This window comes from Prinia subflava, chromosome 8 (genome assembly GCF_021018805.1).
Source record: "Prinia subflava isolate CZ2003 ecotype Zambia chromosome 8, Cam_Psub_1.2, whole genome shotgun sequence".
NCBI lineage: Eukaryota > Metazoa > Chordata > Aves > Passeriformes > Cisticolidae > Prinia > Prinia subflava.
In genome coordinates, this window is record NC_086254.1 from 15,723,214 (window position 1) to 15,735,740 (window position 12,527).

At 53.3% G+C, this 12,527-nt stretch overlaps 1 protein-coding gene across 2 annotated transcripts in view; it reads right to left on the reverse strand.

Annotated features, from left to right (window-relative positions):
* Positions 1-12,296, reverse strand: part of UPF1 (UPF1 RNA helicase and ATPase) — a 32,329-nt gene extending 20,033 nt beyond the window's left edge. The window contains exons 1-6 of one of the 2 annotated variants that reach the window (XM_063403395.1): positions 11,725-12,296; positions 4,170-4,312; positions 2,852-2,941; positions 2,473-2,640; positions 906-1,086; positions 297-458 (exon numbers count right to left, since the gene is read on the reverse strand). In XM_063403395.1, the coding sequence (XP_063259465.1) occupies positions 297-458; positions 906-1,086; positions 2,473-2,640; positions 2,852-2,941; positions 4,170-4,312; positions 11,725-11,949 (969 nt within the window). In that variant the 5' untranslated portion in view covers positions 11,950-12,296. The remainder of the gene's footprint in view (positions 1-296; positions 459-905; positions 1,087-2,472; positions 2,641-2,851; positions 2,942-4,169; positions 4,313-11,724) is intronic. The other variant, XM_063403396.1, reaches the window with a different exon arrangement.
* Positions 12,297-12,527: the final 231 nt, after the last annotated feature.

Below are 12,527 nucleotides of genomic sequence, written 5' to 3' on the forward strand. Positions count from 1 at the left end.
AGTTTGGGGAGAGAAGGTGGTTTTTGGAAAGAAAAACTTGAACACAAAACAGGTGAGAAGCTCCCAAGTGTTTCAAGCTCTTAAAACCCCTCACTGTGAGGATTTTCTTGTGCCCTATCACACAGAACCACCACTGCTGATATCCCTGATATATATCAATATTTAAATTGCTGCCACCCCACAGCAATTTAAATATTGATTTATTTCACCTAAAGTCTCCTTTTGTGCTGTGATTCCGTGTTTGACCCCCAGGACTGCTCAGGACTCCCTCAAAAGGCAAATCCCACACGTTTTACCTGAGATTCCTTGAGTTTCTTGTCATAATCTGCCTCAAGCTTGACCAGAGGACCAAATATATTTTGGTATTGATAAGCATCTTCGTATCTAAGTAGGACATGCTGGGGTTCCTCATCAACACCAGGTTTCTCCAAGTCCTCGAGGGTTGCAGATGGATTTTCCTGGAAATTAAAGCAGAAATGTTTTGTTTCGGAGTTTGAAGTATAAAAATTGACAGCAGGACTGATAAAACTGTGTTTTACTGATATAGGGTGTGATACCAAGGTGGAACCACCCTTAAAACAACACCAGGGCATTATAAATCAAATTAAACCCGGTTTAATTTTTAAAGGATGCATAAAAACGTATCCAAAACCCCACAACTGAAGGGAGAACATTTCCCTGCTCTGCTGGGCATCACTTAAAGCAGAAACATTCACAAGTCTTGATATGAGCACAGAAATTTGTTTTTCAGCTTGGTGAAGCTTTCAACGATTTCCTGAATCCTTTAACCAATTCCCTGCGGCACTGCAGGATTTATGTGATTTCTGCCTCACAGAATTCCCAAAAAAAACTTTCAAAAACCCCTCAGAAGTGGTGAAATGACCCCAAAAGAGTTGAGGCTGTACCTTCCAGAGCTCCTCCAGCTTGTTGATCTGCTGGGCCGTGATCTGGCGGGCGCGGAGCTGCTCCTGCTCCGAGGGGATCTTCACCAGCCACGAGAGGAAGCAGCGGTCCTGGATCAGGGGCTGCCACTGGGAGCTGTCCCAGTTGATGTCCTTGAGGCTGCTCTGGCTGGCACACGGCTGCCTGCAGGGGCACAGCACAGCCACGGGGTGGGATTGGGGAAACGAGGGGAAAGGCTGGTGTGGGAGGGGGAAACGGGGCTGGTGTGCTGCTGGAATTGCTCAAAAACCAGGAAAATCCAACCAAAATACAGCCAGAATGGTGAGATTTGGTAAATGAGGGGAAAGGCTGGTGTGGAGGGAGGGAATGGGGCTGGTGTGCTGCTGGAATTGCTCAAAAACCAGGAAAATCCAACCAAAACACAGCCAGAATGGTGAGATTTGACAAGTGAGGGGAAGGGCTGGTGTGGGAGGAGGGAATGGGGCTGGTGTGCTGCTGGAACTGCTCAAAAACCAGGAAAATCCAACCAAAACACAGCCAGAATGGTGAGATTGGGTAAATGAGGGGGAAGGCTGGTGTGGGAGGGGGAAATGGGGCTGGTGTGCTGCTGAAATTCCTCAAAAACCAGGAAAATCCAACCAAAATACAGCCAGAATTGTGAGATTTGGTAAATGAGGGGAAAGGCTGGTGTGGAGGGAGGGAATGGGGCTGGTGTGCTGCTGGAACTGCTCAAAACCCAGAAAAATTCAACCAAAACAGAGCCACAAGGTGGGATTGGACAAATGAGGGGAAAGGCTGGTGTGGAGGGTGAGAACAGGGCTAAAATGAAAGCAAAGCTGCTTTTTTACCAAATCAGACGGGCAGCAAAGGCCCTGTCTCACAATTTTGGGCTGAAATGAAACCAAGGGCTGCAAAGATGGGCAGTAAAGGCCCTGTCTCACTATTTTGGGCTAAAATGAAAGCAAAGCTGCTTTTTTAAAAGCTCAGACGGGCAGCAAAGGGCCTGTCTCACTATTTTGGGCTAAAATGAAAGCAAAGCTGCTTTTTTACCAAATCAGACAGGCAGTAAAGGCCCTGTCTCACTATTTTGGGCTGAAATGAAAGCAAAGCTGCTTTTTTAAAAGCTCAGAGGGGCAGCAAAGGCCTTGTCTCACAATTTTGGGCTGAAATGAAACCAAGGGCTGCAAAGATGGGCAGCAAAGGCCTTGTCTCACTATTTTGGGCTAAAATGAAAGCAAAGCTGCTTTTTTAAAAGCTCAGACGGGCAGCAGAGGCCTTGTCTCACAATTTTGGGCTGAAATGAAAGCAAAGCTGCTTTTTAAAAGAATCAGACGGGCAGCAAAGGCCTTGTCTCACAATTTTGGGCTGAAATGAAAGCAAAGCTGCTTTTTTACCAAATCAGACAGGTAGCAAAGGGTCTGTCTCACAATTTTGGGCTGAAATGAAAGCAAAGCTGCATTTTTACCAAATCAGACGGGCAGCAAAGGCCTTGTCTCACTATTTTGGGCTGAAATGAAAGCAAAGCTGCTTTTTTAAAGAATCAGACGGGCAGCAGAGGGGTTCCCTCACCTGCAGAGCAGAACCACCACGGAGTCAGCCTTGGCTGGGATGAAGCCCAGCAGGAAGACGTTCCTGCAGCCGCAGTTGTAGCACTCCAGGACCGTCTCCCCCAGGGGCCCGTCCTTGTGCAGGGTCACCTCCTTGCACTTGGCCCTCACCAGGTGATTCACGATGTGGCTGTGAATGAACAGCACAGGTTGACACCAATCCCACGTCCCAATTAGCAATACACTCATCAATCTGTTGATTAGGGCTGACATTGGCTCGATCTGGCTCTTTCCATCCATGCTGGGAACAGCTCCAGGAGTTTCCATGGGTGCTTTGAGGGGGGAAGAAGAGGAAATGGGTGGAAAATTGTCGTTTTTGTTCCCCTCATTTCCCCATTTACCTGCCAGAGGTGTTGCCACGGCCGTTGCAGAACCATTTCTTGCTGGTGTTGCAGTAAACCACACAGGCAGGGTCGTGGATGCCACAGTAACTGCAATTCCAAAGGGAAAAACAGGAAGGGACTGGTCAGTGCTGAGAGGAAAATCCAAATAAAAGCTCTAACTCCATGTACAAGGCACAAAAACAGGGGGGAGTGGGAATTGGGGAACATCAGTGCTGGGAGAAGCATTCAACAGGAGCCAATCTCTGTTGTGAACAGAGAAAATCACAAATATTTCAAAATTTCCATCAGTGGGGTGGCTGAGCCTGGGATTTACTCCCTCCCCAGTAAATTTGGAGCTCCAAACCTGTACAAGAGCTCCAGGAGCAGCACAGGGAGCTGGTGTGAGGCACAAATATTTCAAAACTTCCATCAGTGGGGTGGCTGAGCCTGGGATTTACTCCCCAAGGAGCTCCAGGAGCAGCACAGGAGCTGCTCCAAAGCCTCACCTGCAGCACAGGAGCTGTTCCCAACCCTCACCTGCAGCACAGGAGCTGCACCAAAGCCCCACCTGCAGCACAGGAGGTGTCCCCAAGCCCCACCTGCAGCACAGGAGCTGCACCAAAGCCCCACCTGCAGCTCAGGAGCTGTCCCCAAGCCCCACCTGCAGCACAGGAGCTGTCCCCAAGCCCCACCTGCAGCTCAGGAGCTGTCCCCAAGCCCCACCTGCAGCCCAGGAGCTGTCCCCAAGCCCCACCTGCAGCACAGGAGCTGTTCCCAACCCTCACCTGCAGCACAGGAGCTGTCCCAAAGCCACACCTGCAGCACAGGAGCTGTCCCCAAGCCCCACCTGCAGCACAGGAGCTGTTCCTAACCCTCACCTGCAGCCCAGGAGCTGTCCCCAAGCCCCACCTGCAGCACAGGAGCTGCTCCCAACCCTCACCTGCAGCACAGGAGCTGCTCCAAAGCCTCACCTGCAGCACAGGAGCTGTCCCCAAGCCCTCCCTGCCCTCTGGAAGCCCCACCTGCAGCACAGGAGCTGCTCCAAAGCCCCACCTGCAGCACAGGAGGTGTCCCCAAGCCCCACCTGCAGCACAGGAGCTGTCCCCAAGCCCCACCTGCAGCACAGGAGGTGTCCCCAAGCCCCACCTGCAGCACAGGAGCTGTTCCCAACCCTCACCTGCAGCACAGGAGCTGCTCCAAAGCCCCACCTGCAGCTCAGGAGCTGTCCCCAAGCCCTCCCTGCCCTGTGGAACTCCCACCTGCAGCCCAGGAGTTGTCCCCAAGCCCCACCTGCAGCACAGGAGCTGTCCCCAGCCCTCCCTGCCCTCGTGCCCACCTGCAGGCGTGCACTGGCAGGTCCTTGGTGTAGTAGGTGTCCTCCTCGTCCTCCTCGAAGTTGAGCTCTGCCAGCAGCTGGCTGGTCTTGGCCACGCTCTCATCCACAGCCCCGTTCTGCAGGATCCCATCGGGACCGTTCACCTGGAATCACCCAAATTCACCTGGTGCACACCCAAAATAAACCCCCAAATCTCCCCACGGCAAAGCTCTGCCAAGAGCTGGAACACACCCATTGTATAACCAGGCCCTGCTCCACCAGCTCCTGGTTTTTCCAGGATTATTTCAATTCCAGCTGATAAGTTGGGGTAAAGTTACCAGGAGGAGATTGCTTTCCTGCAGGTTGTATTTTTCCATCCAATCCCACAATCAATACTTGCTCCATCACCTCCTGTTGCACGGGATTATTTAAACTCTGACTGATAAGCAGGAAAACAAGGAGATTGCTTTTCTGCAGTTACATTTTTTCCCACAGCCTTACATAACAAAATTCCATTTCAGCAATTCCAGCAGCTGTTTTCTCAGCCTTCTTTTTTTATTCCAGGGATCTACCTGGAAACGGGAATTTTACTGCACAGGATTTTCCCCACCTATTCAGAACCACGGAATTCTGCAACATTTGGTGCTGTCTCAGCAACTTTCCCACCCCCAGCCTTTCTGCTGATAAAAATATCTCCATTTTTGGGCACTTTCACCACCAGGAGCTGTGGATGTCACGCTGGGATTTTGGCATGGCCACTGCAGGTGCTGCCCAGGTGTCCTGGTTGAATTTCTCCAGCCCTGAGGGGCTTCAGCACCTCAATACCGAGTTGGGAAAGACCCCAAAACTTGGTTTATTCTCTGCCTTCTTTAGCCAAGATCCCACCAGAAGCTGAACAGGGATAAGTTGATCCTAATCCATGTTAATTTTGAGTGGAAAATGTGGGAAAGGGGCCACCACTGCAGCTGGAATATTCACACAACACCTGAGGGGAGTGCTGGGGTCATTATCCTATCCTAGGGGTAATTAACATCCCCCCAATGTTTGCAAAGATTTATTTATAAATTTTAACCAGCCAAACAGGACAAAAATCACCCAAGTCCTTTGTCCATGAATACAACACTTTAGCAACTTAGATTTAATGCAATTTATCTGGGAGGTGCAACTTAGCCCTGACAGAAAACTCCTCCCAGGGAGAACACAAAACCTTTATTAAAAGAAACCAAAAAATAAATAAAATGTTGCCCTCTTCAAGCTGTAATGAAGCAAACTCAGCTTACTTCTCATTTAGAGAGTCCACATTAAAAATTGAACAGCCAATTGCAGGAGTTAAACTCCAAACCCAAGTTCCCACTTGCCCTGAGCCATCAGGCCCTGCCCTCAAAGCCACCAGCTCCGTTTCCAGCTCCGCAAATGAAATGAGCATTTCAATAAAATAAATAAATGACTTTTTATTGCTGTTATCTCCAAGCTCTGCCTTTTAATGGAAACCATCAGGCCAAAGGAAGGGAAAGTGCAAAAGGGAAGATGGAGAAAGGGATCCAAGCTGAAGGAGCAGGAGCAAAAACCCCAGGAGAGGGATGAGGGCAAATCCCCTCATTCGCTGTGGAACTGCCTCTGCACAGATGTCAGCAGGTAAATACCCACTGCAAATATCCATTTCCAATTGATAGAGACATTTTATAAAAGCTAAACGAGCCCTGACTGTGGCACAGGTGGGATTCCAAAGCCTGGGGTTCACCTGAATTCCTTACAGGCATTTCTATCCCACAACGCATTATTTTAAAGTCGGTCGATTTTAATACATTTTTGGGGTGCTCATAAAAAACCTGGCTTCCTGTTTTAAACAGAAAAGCAGCAAAGTTTGGGTCTGGTTTGGGATTTTTGAAGGCAGGAAGGAAGGAATGGCAGGGTCAGGAGTGGCTGTGCTGTGACACAGCCCCCAGGAGGCAGCAGCGGTGTCCCCTGTGCAGTGACACAGCCCCGGGGAGGCAGCAGCGGTGTCCCCTGTGCAGTGACACAGCCCCGGGGAGGAGCAGTGGTGTCCCCTGTGCAGTGACACAGCCCCGGGGAGGAGCAGTGGTGTCCCCTGTGCTGTGACACAGCCCCCGGGGAGGAGCAGCGATGTCCCCTGTGCTGTGACACAGCCCCGGGGAGGAGCAGTGGTGTCCCCTGTGCTGTGACACAGCCCCGGAGGGGAGCAGTGGTGTCCCCTGTGCTGTGACACAGCCCCCAGGAGGCAGCAGTGGTGTCACCTGTGCTGTGACACAGCCCCAGGGAGGAGCAGTGGTGTCACCTGTGCTGTGACACAGCCCCCAGGAGGCAGCAGCGGTGTCCCCTGTGCAGTGACACAGCCCCGGGGAGGAGCAGTGGTGTCACCTGTGCTGTGACACAGCCCCGGGGAGGAGCAGTGGTGTCCCCTGTGCTGTGACACAGCCCCGGGGAGGAGCAGTGGTGTCCCCTGTGCTGTGACACAGCCCCGGGGAGGAGCAGTGATGTCCCCTGTGCTGTGACACAGCCCCCGGGGAGGAGCAGCGATGTCCCCTGTGCTGTGACACAGCCCCGGGGAGGAGCAGTGGTGTCCCCTGTGCTGTGACACAGCCCCGGAGGGGAGCAGTGGTGTCCCCTGTGCTGTGACACAGCCCCCAGGAGGCAGCAGTGGTGTCCCCTGTGCTGTGACACAACCCTGGGCAGCTCTGGATGAGGCAGGGATTATTCCAAACCCTCCTGTGATCTCAGCCTGTGGGCACCGGGTTAAAAACCTGCCACGGGGCAGGGGGCCACGGCTCTGCTTGGAAAAGTGCTGGCTGCAGCTTCTGGCACGGCGAGTTTGGCAGCTCCGGGCTGAGACTGCCACAAAACTGCTCCCAAAAACTCCTGGGGACTTCCTCACCCCTTTGCTGGCCTCTGAAATACCCACTGCAGGCAGAGGTGACACAAAACTGATCCCAAAAATTCCTGGGGACTTCCTTGCCCCTCTGCTGGCCTCTGAAATACCCACTGCACACAGAGGTGACACAAAACTGCCCCCAAAAACTCCCGGGGACTTCCTCACCCCTCTGCTGGCCTGTGAAATATCCACTGGGACACAGAGGTGACACAAAACTGCTCCCAAAAACTCCTGGGGCTTCCTCGCTCCTCTGCTGGCCTCCGAAATATCCACTGCAGACAGAGCAAGGGCAGGGACCGAGGTGAGGGACAGAAACCAGAGGGGACAGGGAAGCTGTGGCTGCCCCATCCCTGCAGGTGCCCAAGGCTGCAGAGGGGAAGCTCCAGGGAAAGCTTGGAGCCATTTCCAGAGCCTAAAGGGCTCCAGGAGAGCTGCAGAGGGATTTGGGATGAGGGATGGAGGGACAGGACACAGGGAATGGCTCCAAGCTGAAGGAGGGTGGGTTTAGGTGGGATTTTGGGCAGGAATTCCCAGAGCAGCTGTGGCTGTTCCATCCCTGGCAGTGCCCAAGGACAGCCTGGACGGGCTTTGGAGCCCCCTGGCAAAGGGGAAGGTGCCCCTGCCTCTGGGACTGTTAAGATTGAAGGTTTTCCAACCCAAATCATCCCGGGATTCAGGGATTGTGCTGCCTAGGAGTCCCGGGATCAGCGGTCCCAGAACATTCCCACCTCTCCTGCTGCTGCCAGGAGCAGAGCCCAGGTGAGCACACCTGCAGCCACCTCACCCAGCTCTGCATTTCCAGCTGCAACAAGGACTTAAATCTTAGATATAAAATACATAAAACAGCTATTCTGTTAGAAACGTCCTATACTTAGGCTTTCAGCCCCATCCTGCTGCTGGATTTCAGCAGCACAAAGCCCCCAGCCCAGGGAGTCCCCCAGACCCCGCATTTTTGGGCTGGGTGGCACAGGCAGGGAGTATCCCCAAATCTCACATTTTTGGGCTGGGTGGCTCAAGCAGGGAATCCCCCCAAATCTCACATTTTTGGGTTGGGGGGCACAGGCAGGGAGTCCTCCCAGAGCCCGCATTTCTGGGGCTGGGGGGCACAGGCAGGGAGTCCCCCCAAATCTCACATTTTTGGGCTGGGTGGTTCAGGCAGGGAGTCCCCCCAAATCTCACATTTTTGGGCTGGGTGGCACAGGCAGGGAGTCCCCCCAAATCTCACATTTTTGGGTGGGTGGCACAGGCAGGGAGTCCCCCCAAATCTCACATTTTTGGGTGGGGGGCACAGGCAGGGAGTCACCCCAAATCTCACATTTTTGGGCTGGGGGGCACAGGCAGGGAGTCCCCCCAAATCTCACATTTTTGGGGTTGGGTGGCACAGGCAGGGAGTCCCCCCAAATCTCACATTTTTGGGCTGGGGGGCACAGGCAGGGAGTCCCCCCAAATCTCACATTTTTGGGGTTGGGTGGCACAGGCAGGGAGTCCCCCCAGACCCCGCATTTTTGGGTGGGTGGCACAGGCAGGGAGTCCCCTCAAATCTCACATTTTTGGGCTGGGGGGCACAGGCAGGGAGTCCCCTCAAATCTCACATTTTTGGGTGGGGGGCACAGGCAGGGAGTCCCCCCAAATCTCACATTTTTGGGCTGGGGGCACAGGCAGGGAGTCCCCCCAGACCCCGCATTTTTGGGTGGGGGGCACAGGCAGGGAGTCCCCCCAAATCTCACATTTTTGGGCTGGGGGCACAGGCAGGGAGTCCCCCCAGACCCCGCATTTTTGGGTGGGGGGCACAGGCAGGGAGTCCCCCCAGAGCCCGCATTTCTGGGGCAGCGCTGCTGTTTGCAGCTCTCCCCCGGGGCTGTGGGCAGCCCTGAGCCTTGCTGCGATCCCCGGTGAGGGCGGTTCGCTTTCCCTTTCCCGAGGAGGAAGCCGGGGAAAGCCTCGCCCCTGCGAGGGAGCGGCGCTTCCCGACGGGACCTGAGCAACCCGGACTCGTCTGGGCCGCACAAAACAACCTTTGTTAGGGCTGGAATTAAACCCAGCCTCGCTAGGCTGGGCCTAGGAGCTGCCCCAGCCGGGCTGAGCCGCTCCAGGAGCTGAGTTAATCCGCACCGAGGGTCCCAGCAGTGAAACCCCGCCCGCAGCAGTGGGAAAAACGAGGCAGGAATGGGAATTCCGGAGAATTCCAGAGAATTCCAGAGAATCCCGGGATGGTTTGGGGCTGGAAGGGACCTTAGAGCCCACCCAGGGGTGCCCCCCGTGACCCCACGGTGCTCCCTGGGCACCTCCAGGGGCAGCCACGACTGCTCTGGGGATTTGAAATTCCTCTGACAATACTCGAGAAAATCGATTCCTGTGTTTGTTTGGTATCAGGAAACAATGGAAATAGAATTTTCTGTAGAAAAACCAGCAGGGAGTGTTTGTGCTCTGCTCCTACTTTTGTTAATTGAGCACTAATCAATTGTAACACTTTTAAACTATTATTAAATATATGGAAATAAGTTGTTTTAGACTTAAATCCATCGAATTTTCCTAGAAAATGAGGTGCTCTGCATTGCTCAAATCATTTTAAAAACACCCCAGAAACAGGAGAGTCTCCACCTCCAATACTCCTCAGCTCCAAATAAAGTTATTTATTTAATTAGCTTTAATTATATTCACAGGGCTGACACTTCATTAAACAAAACCTGATCAGTTTGAGGAGTTATTATTTAAGATGCCAAAAAGAACAACAAACTTCAATAATCTGGTGAAGGCAGCAAAAATTTTGGCCCAGAACCTTTTCAAAAACCACCTAATTTCTGATTTTATCAGCCCTGAACCCGTTGAGAGGGACAGGTCTGAGCAGATCCTGGGCTTTGTTTGACTTCACTCAGGAGGAAACAGGGCCTGCTCCACCTCTGAGAGTCCCTCCCCAAAAATGACATTTCTGACGTCAAAACGAGCACAGGATGACCACAAAAGTTTGCAGAAACCTAAAACCACCCAGATTTAAAAAAAAAAATCAACATAAAACCCCTTCCTTTTAGCCAGGAGACAAAACCAGTACCTGAACGTGCTCTCCAGAGCTTTCATTATTAATTTTATTCTTTTACTTTGACTTCAAAGGTTTTTCAAACATGTTTAGACAAAAAAAGGCCAATTAATAAGGCTCTTGTCTGGACTTTCAGCGTAGGAGGCTGATTTTGGGGTGGTTTTTCTTCTCCTTGGCCACAAATTGTCTACTGGGAGCTCTGATCATTAAAGGTTTAAAATGAAATGTGATTAAAATTCTCTCTTTAATGTATAGTCTGAGCGTACACAGAGATTTTACTCCTGTTAGAAAAGAATTCTGACCTCTCAACGCCCAAATTGGATAAATCCTACCAAATCCAAAAGCTGCAAATGAACAGAAAATAACCCACCAGCTCCGAGCCTTACAGACACAGTGAGCTGAGCACGGCCCTGCTGTCACTGAGCATTTCAGGAGTAAAAATTGGTTTGATTTGTGCTGGAAAAACCCCCGGGGCAGGAGAAATCCTGCCTCAGTCCTGCCCTGCACACCTGTGGAGCTGGATGTGCTCTGGGGCACTCACAGACCCGGCCCGGGCACGTTTTGTAAATAAAAGGACAAAAAACGGGTCCGGGATGTTCAGTTTGGGGATAAAACTCACCCAAAGCTCTCAGCTCATTTTTAAATTCACCCCTTAACACGTGGGTGATGTACCAGCATTTAATGGTTAATAATGGGATTTCAGGAGCCTGTGAGGAAACTGAATATTCCATGAGCTTTAAACTGGAGGAAAGTGTGGCTTTTTTAAAAATACAGGGGAGTTCTTGGGTGTTTTTGTTGTTTACTACGGGCACCCTGAGATTGTTATCTTCATTTGCAGCACTTCTTGTGAGCTGTAATCCCAACTCCTCCCCTGCCTACGAGCTGTGAATTGCTAAATAAATACAATTTCATTGTCTTTTAGGCACCAACCCTCAACTGTAATAATAATAAAAAACAAAACTAAAACCTCTTTTTAAGTCACGAGGAACCAGAGCTCAAAACTTTGTCTCAGGCCTGTCCCCTGCCACACAACCCCCAAACAAACCAGCCCAACAACCGTGCAGAAAAAAAAAATAAAAATAAAGCGGAAATAAAAATTGAAAAATGAATATTCATGGTATTAAAAAGAAGAAATTAAAGAAGAAATTAAAGGAGAAATTAAAGGAGAAATTAAAGGAGAAATTAAAGGAGAAATTAAAGGAGAAATTAAAGAAGAAATTAAAGAAGAAATTAAAGAAGAAATTAAAGAAGAAATTAAAGAAGAAATTAAAGAAGAAATTAAAGCGTATTTTAGCAGCAGGAAGTAAGAAAAAAAAAAAAAAGCCGAATTTCCTCAGCACCCAACTTCCGATAAGCAACCACCACCCGAAACCCGGGTTTGTTTTAAGGAGAAAAGAACCCGAACTGACACCCAGCCCCGCTGGGGTTTGTTTTTTTTTTTCGCCTATCGCAACGACACAGCTATCGCGACTCAAGTTTCCTCCCTGGAACAACCCGCTGGGCTCCCGCTGCCGGGGCTGCTCCACACGCGGCTCCCGCTGCCCCCCGGCCCTCACGGCCCCGGCCCCTCACGGCCCCCGGCCCTCACGGCCCCGGCCCTCACGGCCCCCGGCCCCGGCCCTCACGGCCCCCGGCCCTCACGGCCCCCTCACCTGCGCTTCCAGCGGGCCCGGAGCTCCCTGCCCCGCGCCGGGGGGCCCCTGGCCCTGCGCCGGCCCCGCCTGGCCGGGCCCGGGCGGGGTCTGTGTCTGGCTGGGGAGGGTGAAGTCGGTGAACTCGAACTCGGAGCCCTGCGTGTCTGCGCCGAGCAGCTCGGCCTCCTCGGTGTCCAGGAAGGTGAGGGTCTGCGAGCTGGGGCCGTACGCCTCCACGCTCATGGCGGCGGCGCTTCCTCTCGCCGGGAGCCTTGGCTCCCCCCCCACCGCCGCCCCGCGCCCTCAGCCCGGGCCTCCCCCTCAGCGAGCCCGGGCGGCCGCGCTACGCGAGCGGCGGGATCCGCCGCGCGCACCAGGCCGCGCGCCCCCCCCACACACAAAAACGAACCCGGCGCCGCCGCCGCCGCGCTCGGGCCGGTTCGCCGGGCGGCCCCGGAGCCAACGGGCGGGAGAAGGGAGAGGAGCGGGGCCGCGTCCGTGTGTCCGGCCGGGTCCGAGCGTCCGTCCGGCCGCGGCCGCCGCGCGCCAGGCCCGTGAGCGGTGACGCGGAGCGCGCGCGGGGGACGCGCCGACGGCAGCGCGCGCGCGCGGGAGGGGACGGCGGGCGCGGGGGGGGGGCGGGGGTGACGCACACGCAGCACGTACGGGGCCCCGCACGGCCGCCAGGGGGCGCGCTGCCCGCCCCCGCGGGCCTCATGGGGAGGGGCGGGGTTTGGCTCTGAGTGACGGGTGCGGCAGCCAATGGGTTCTTCAGATGGGGGTGCGGGTTGCTCTCACCCGCTGCTTGCGGTGGGAAGGGG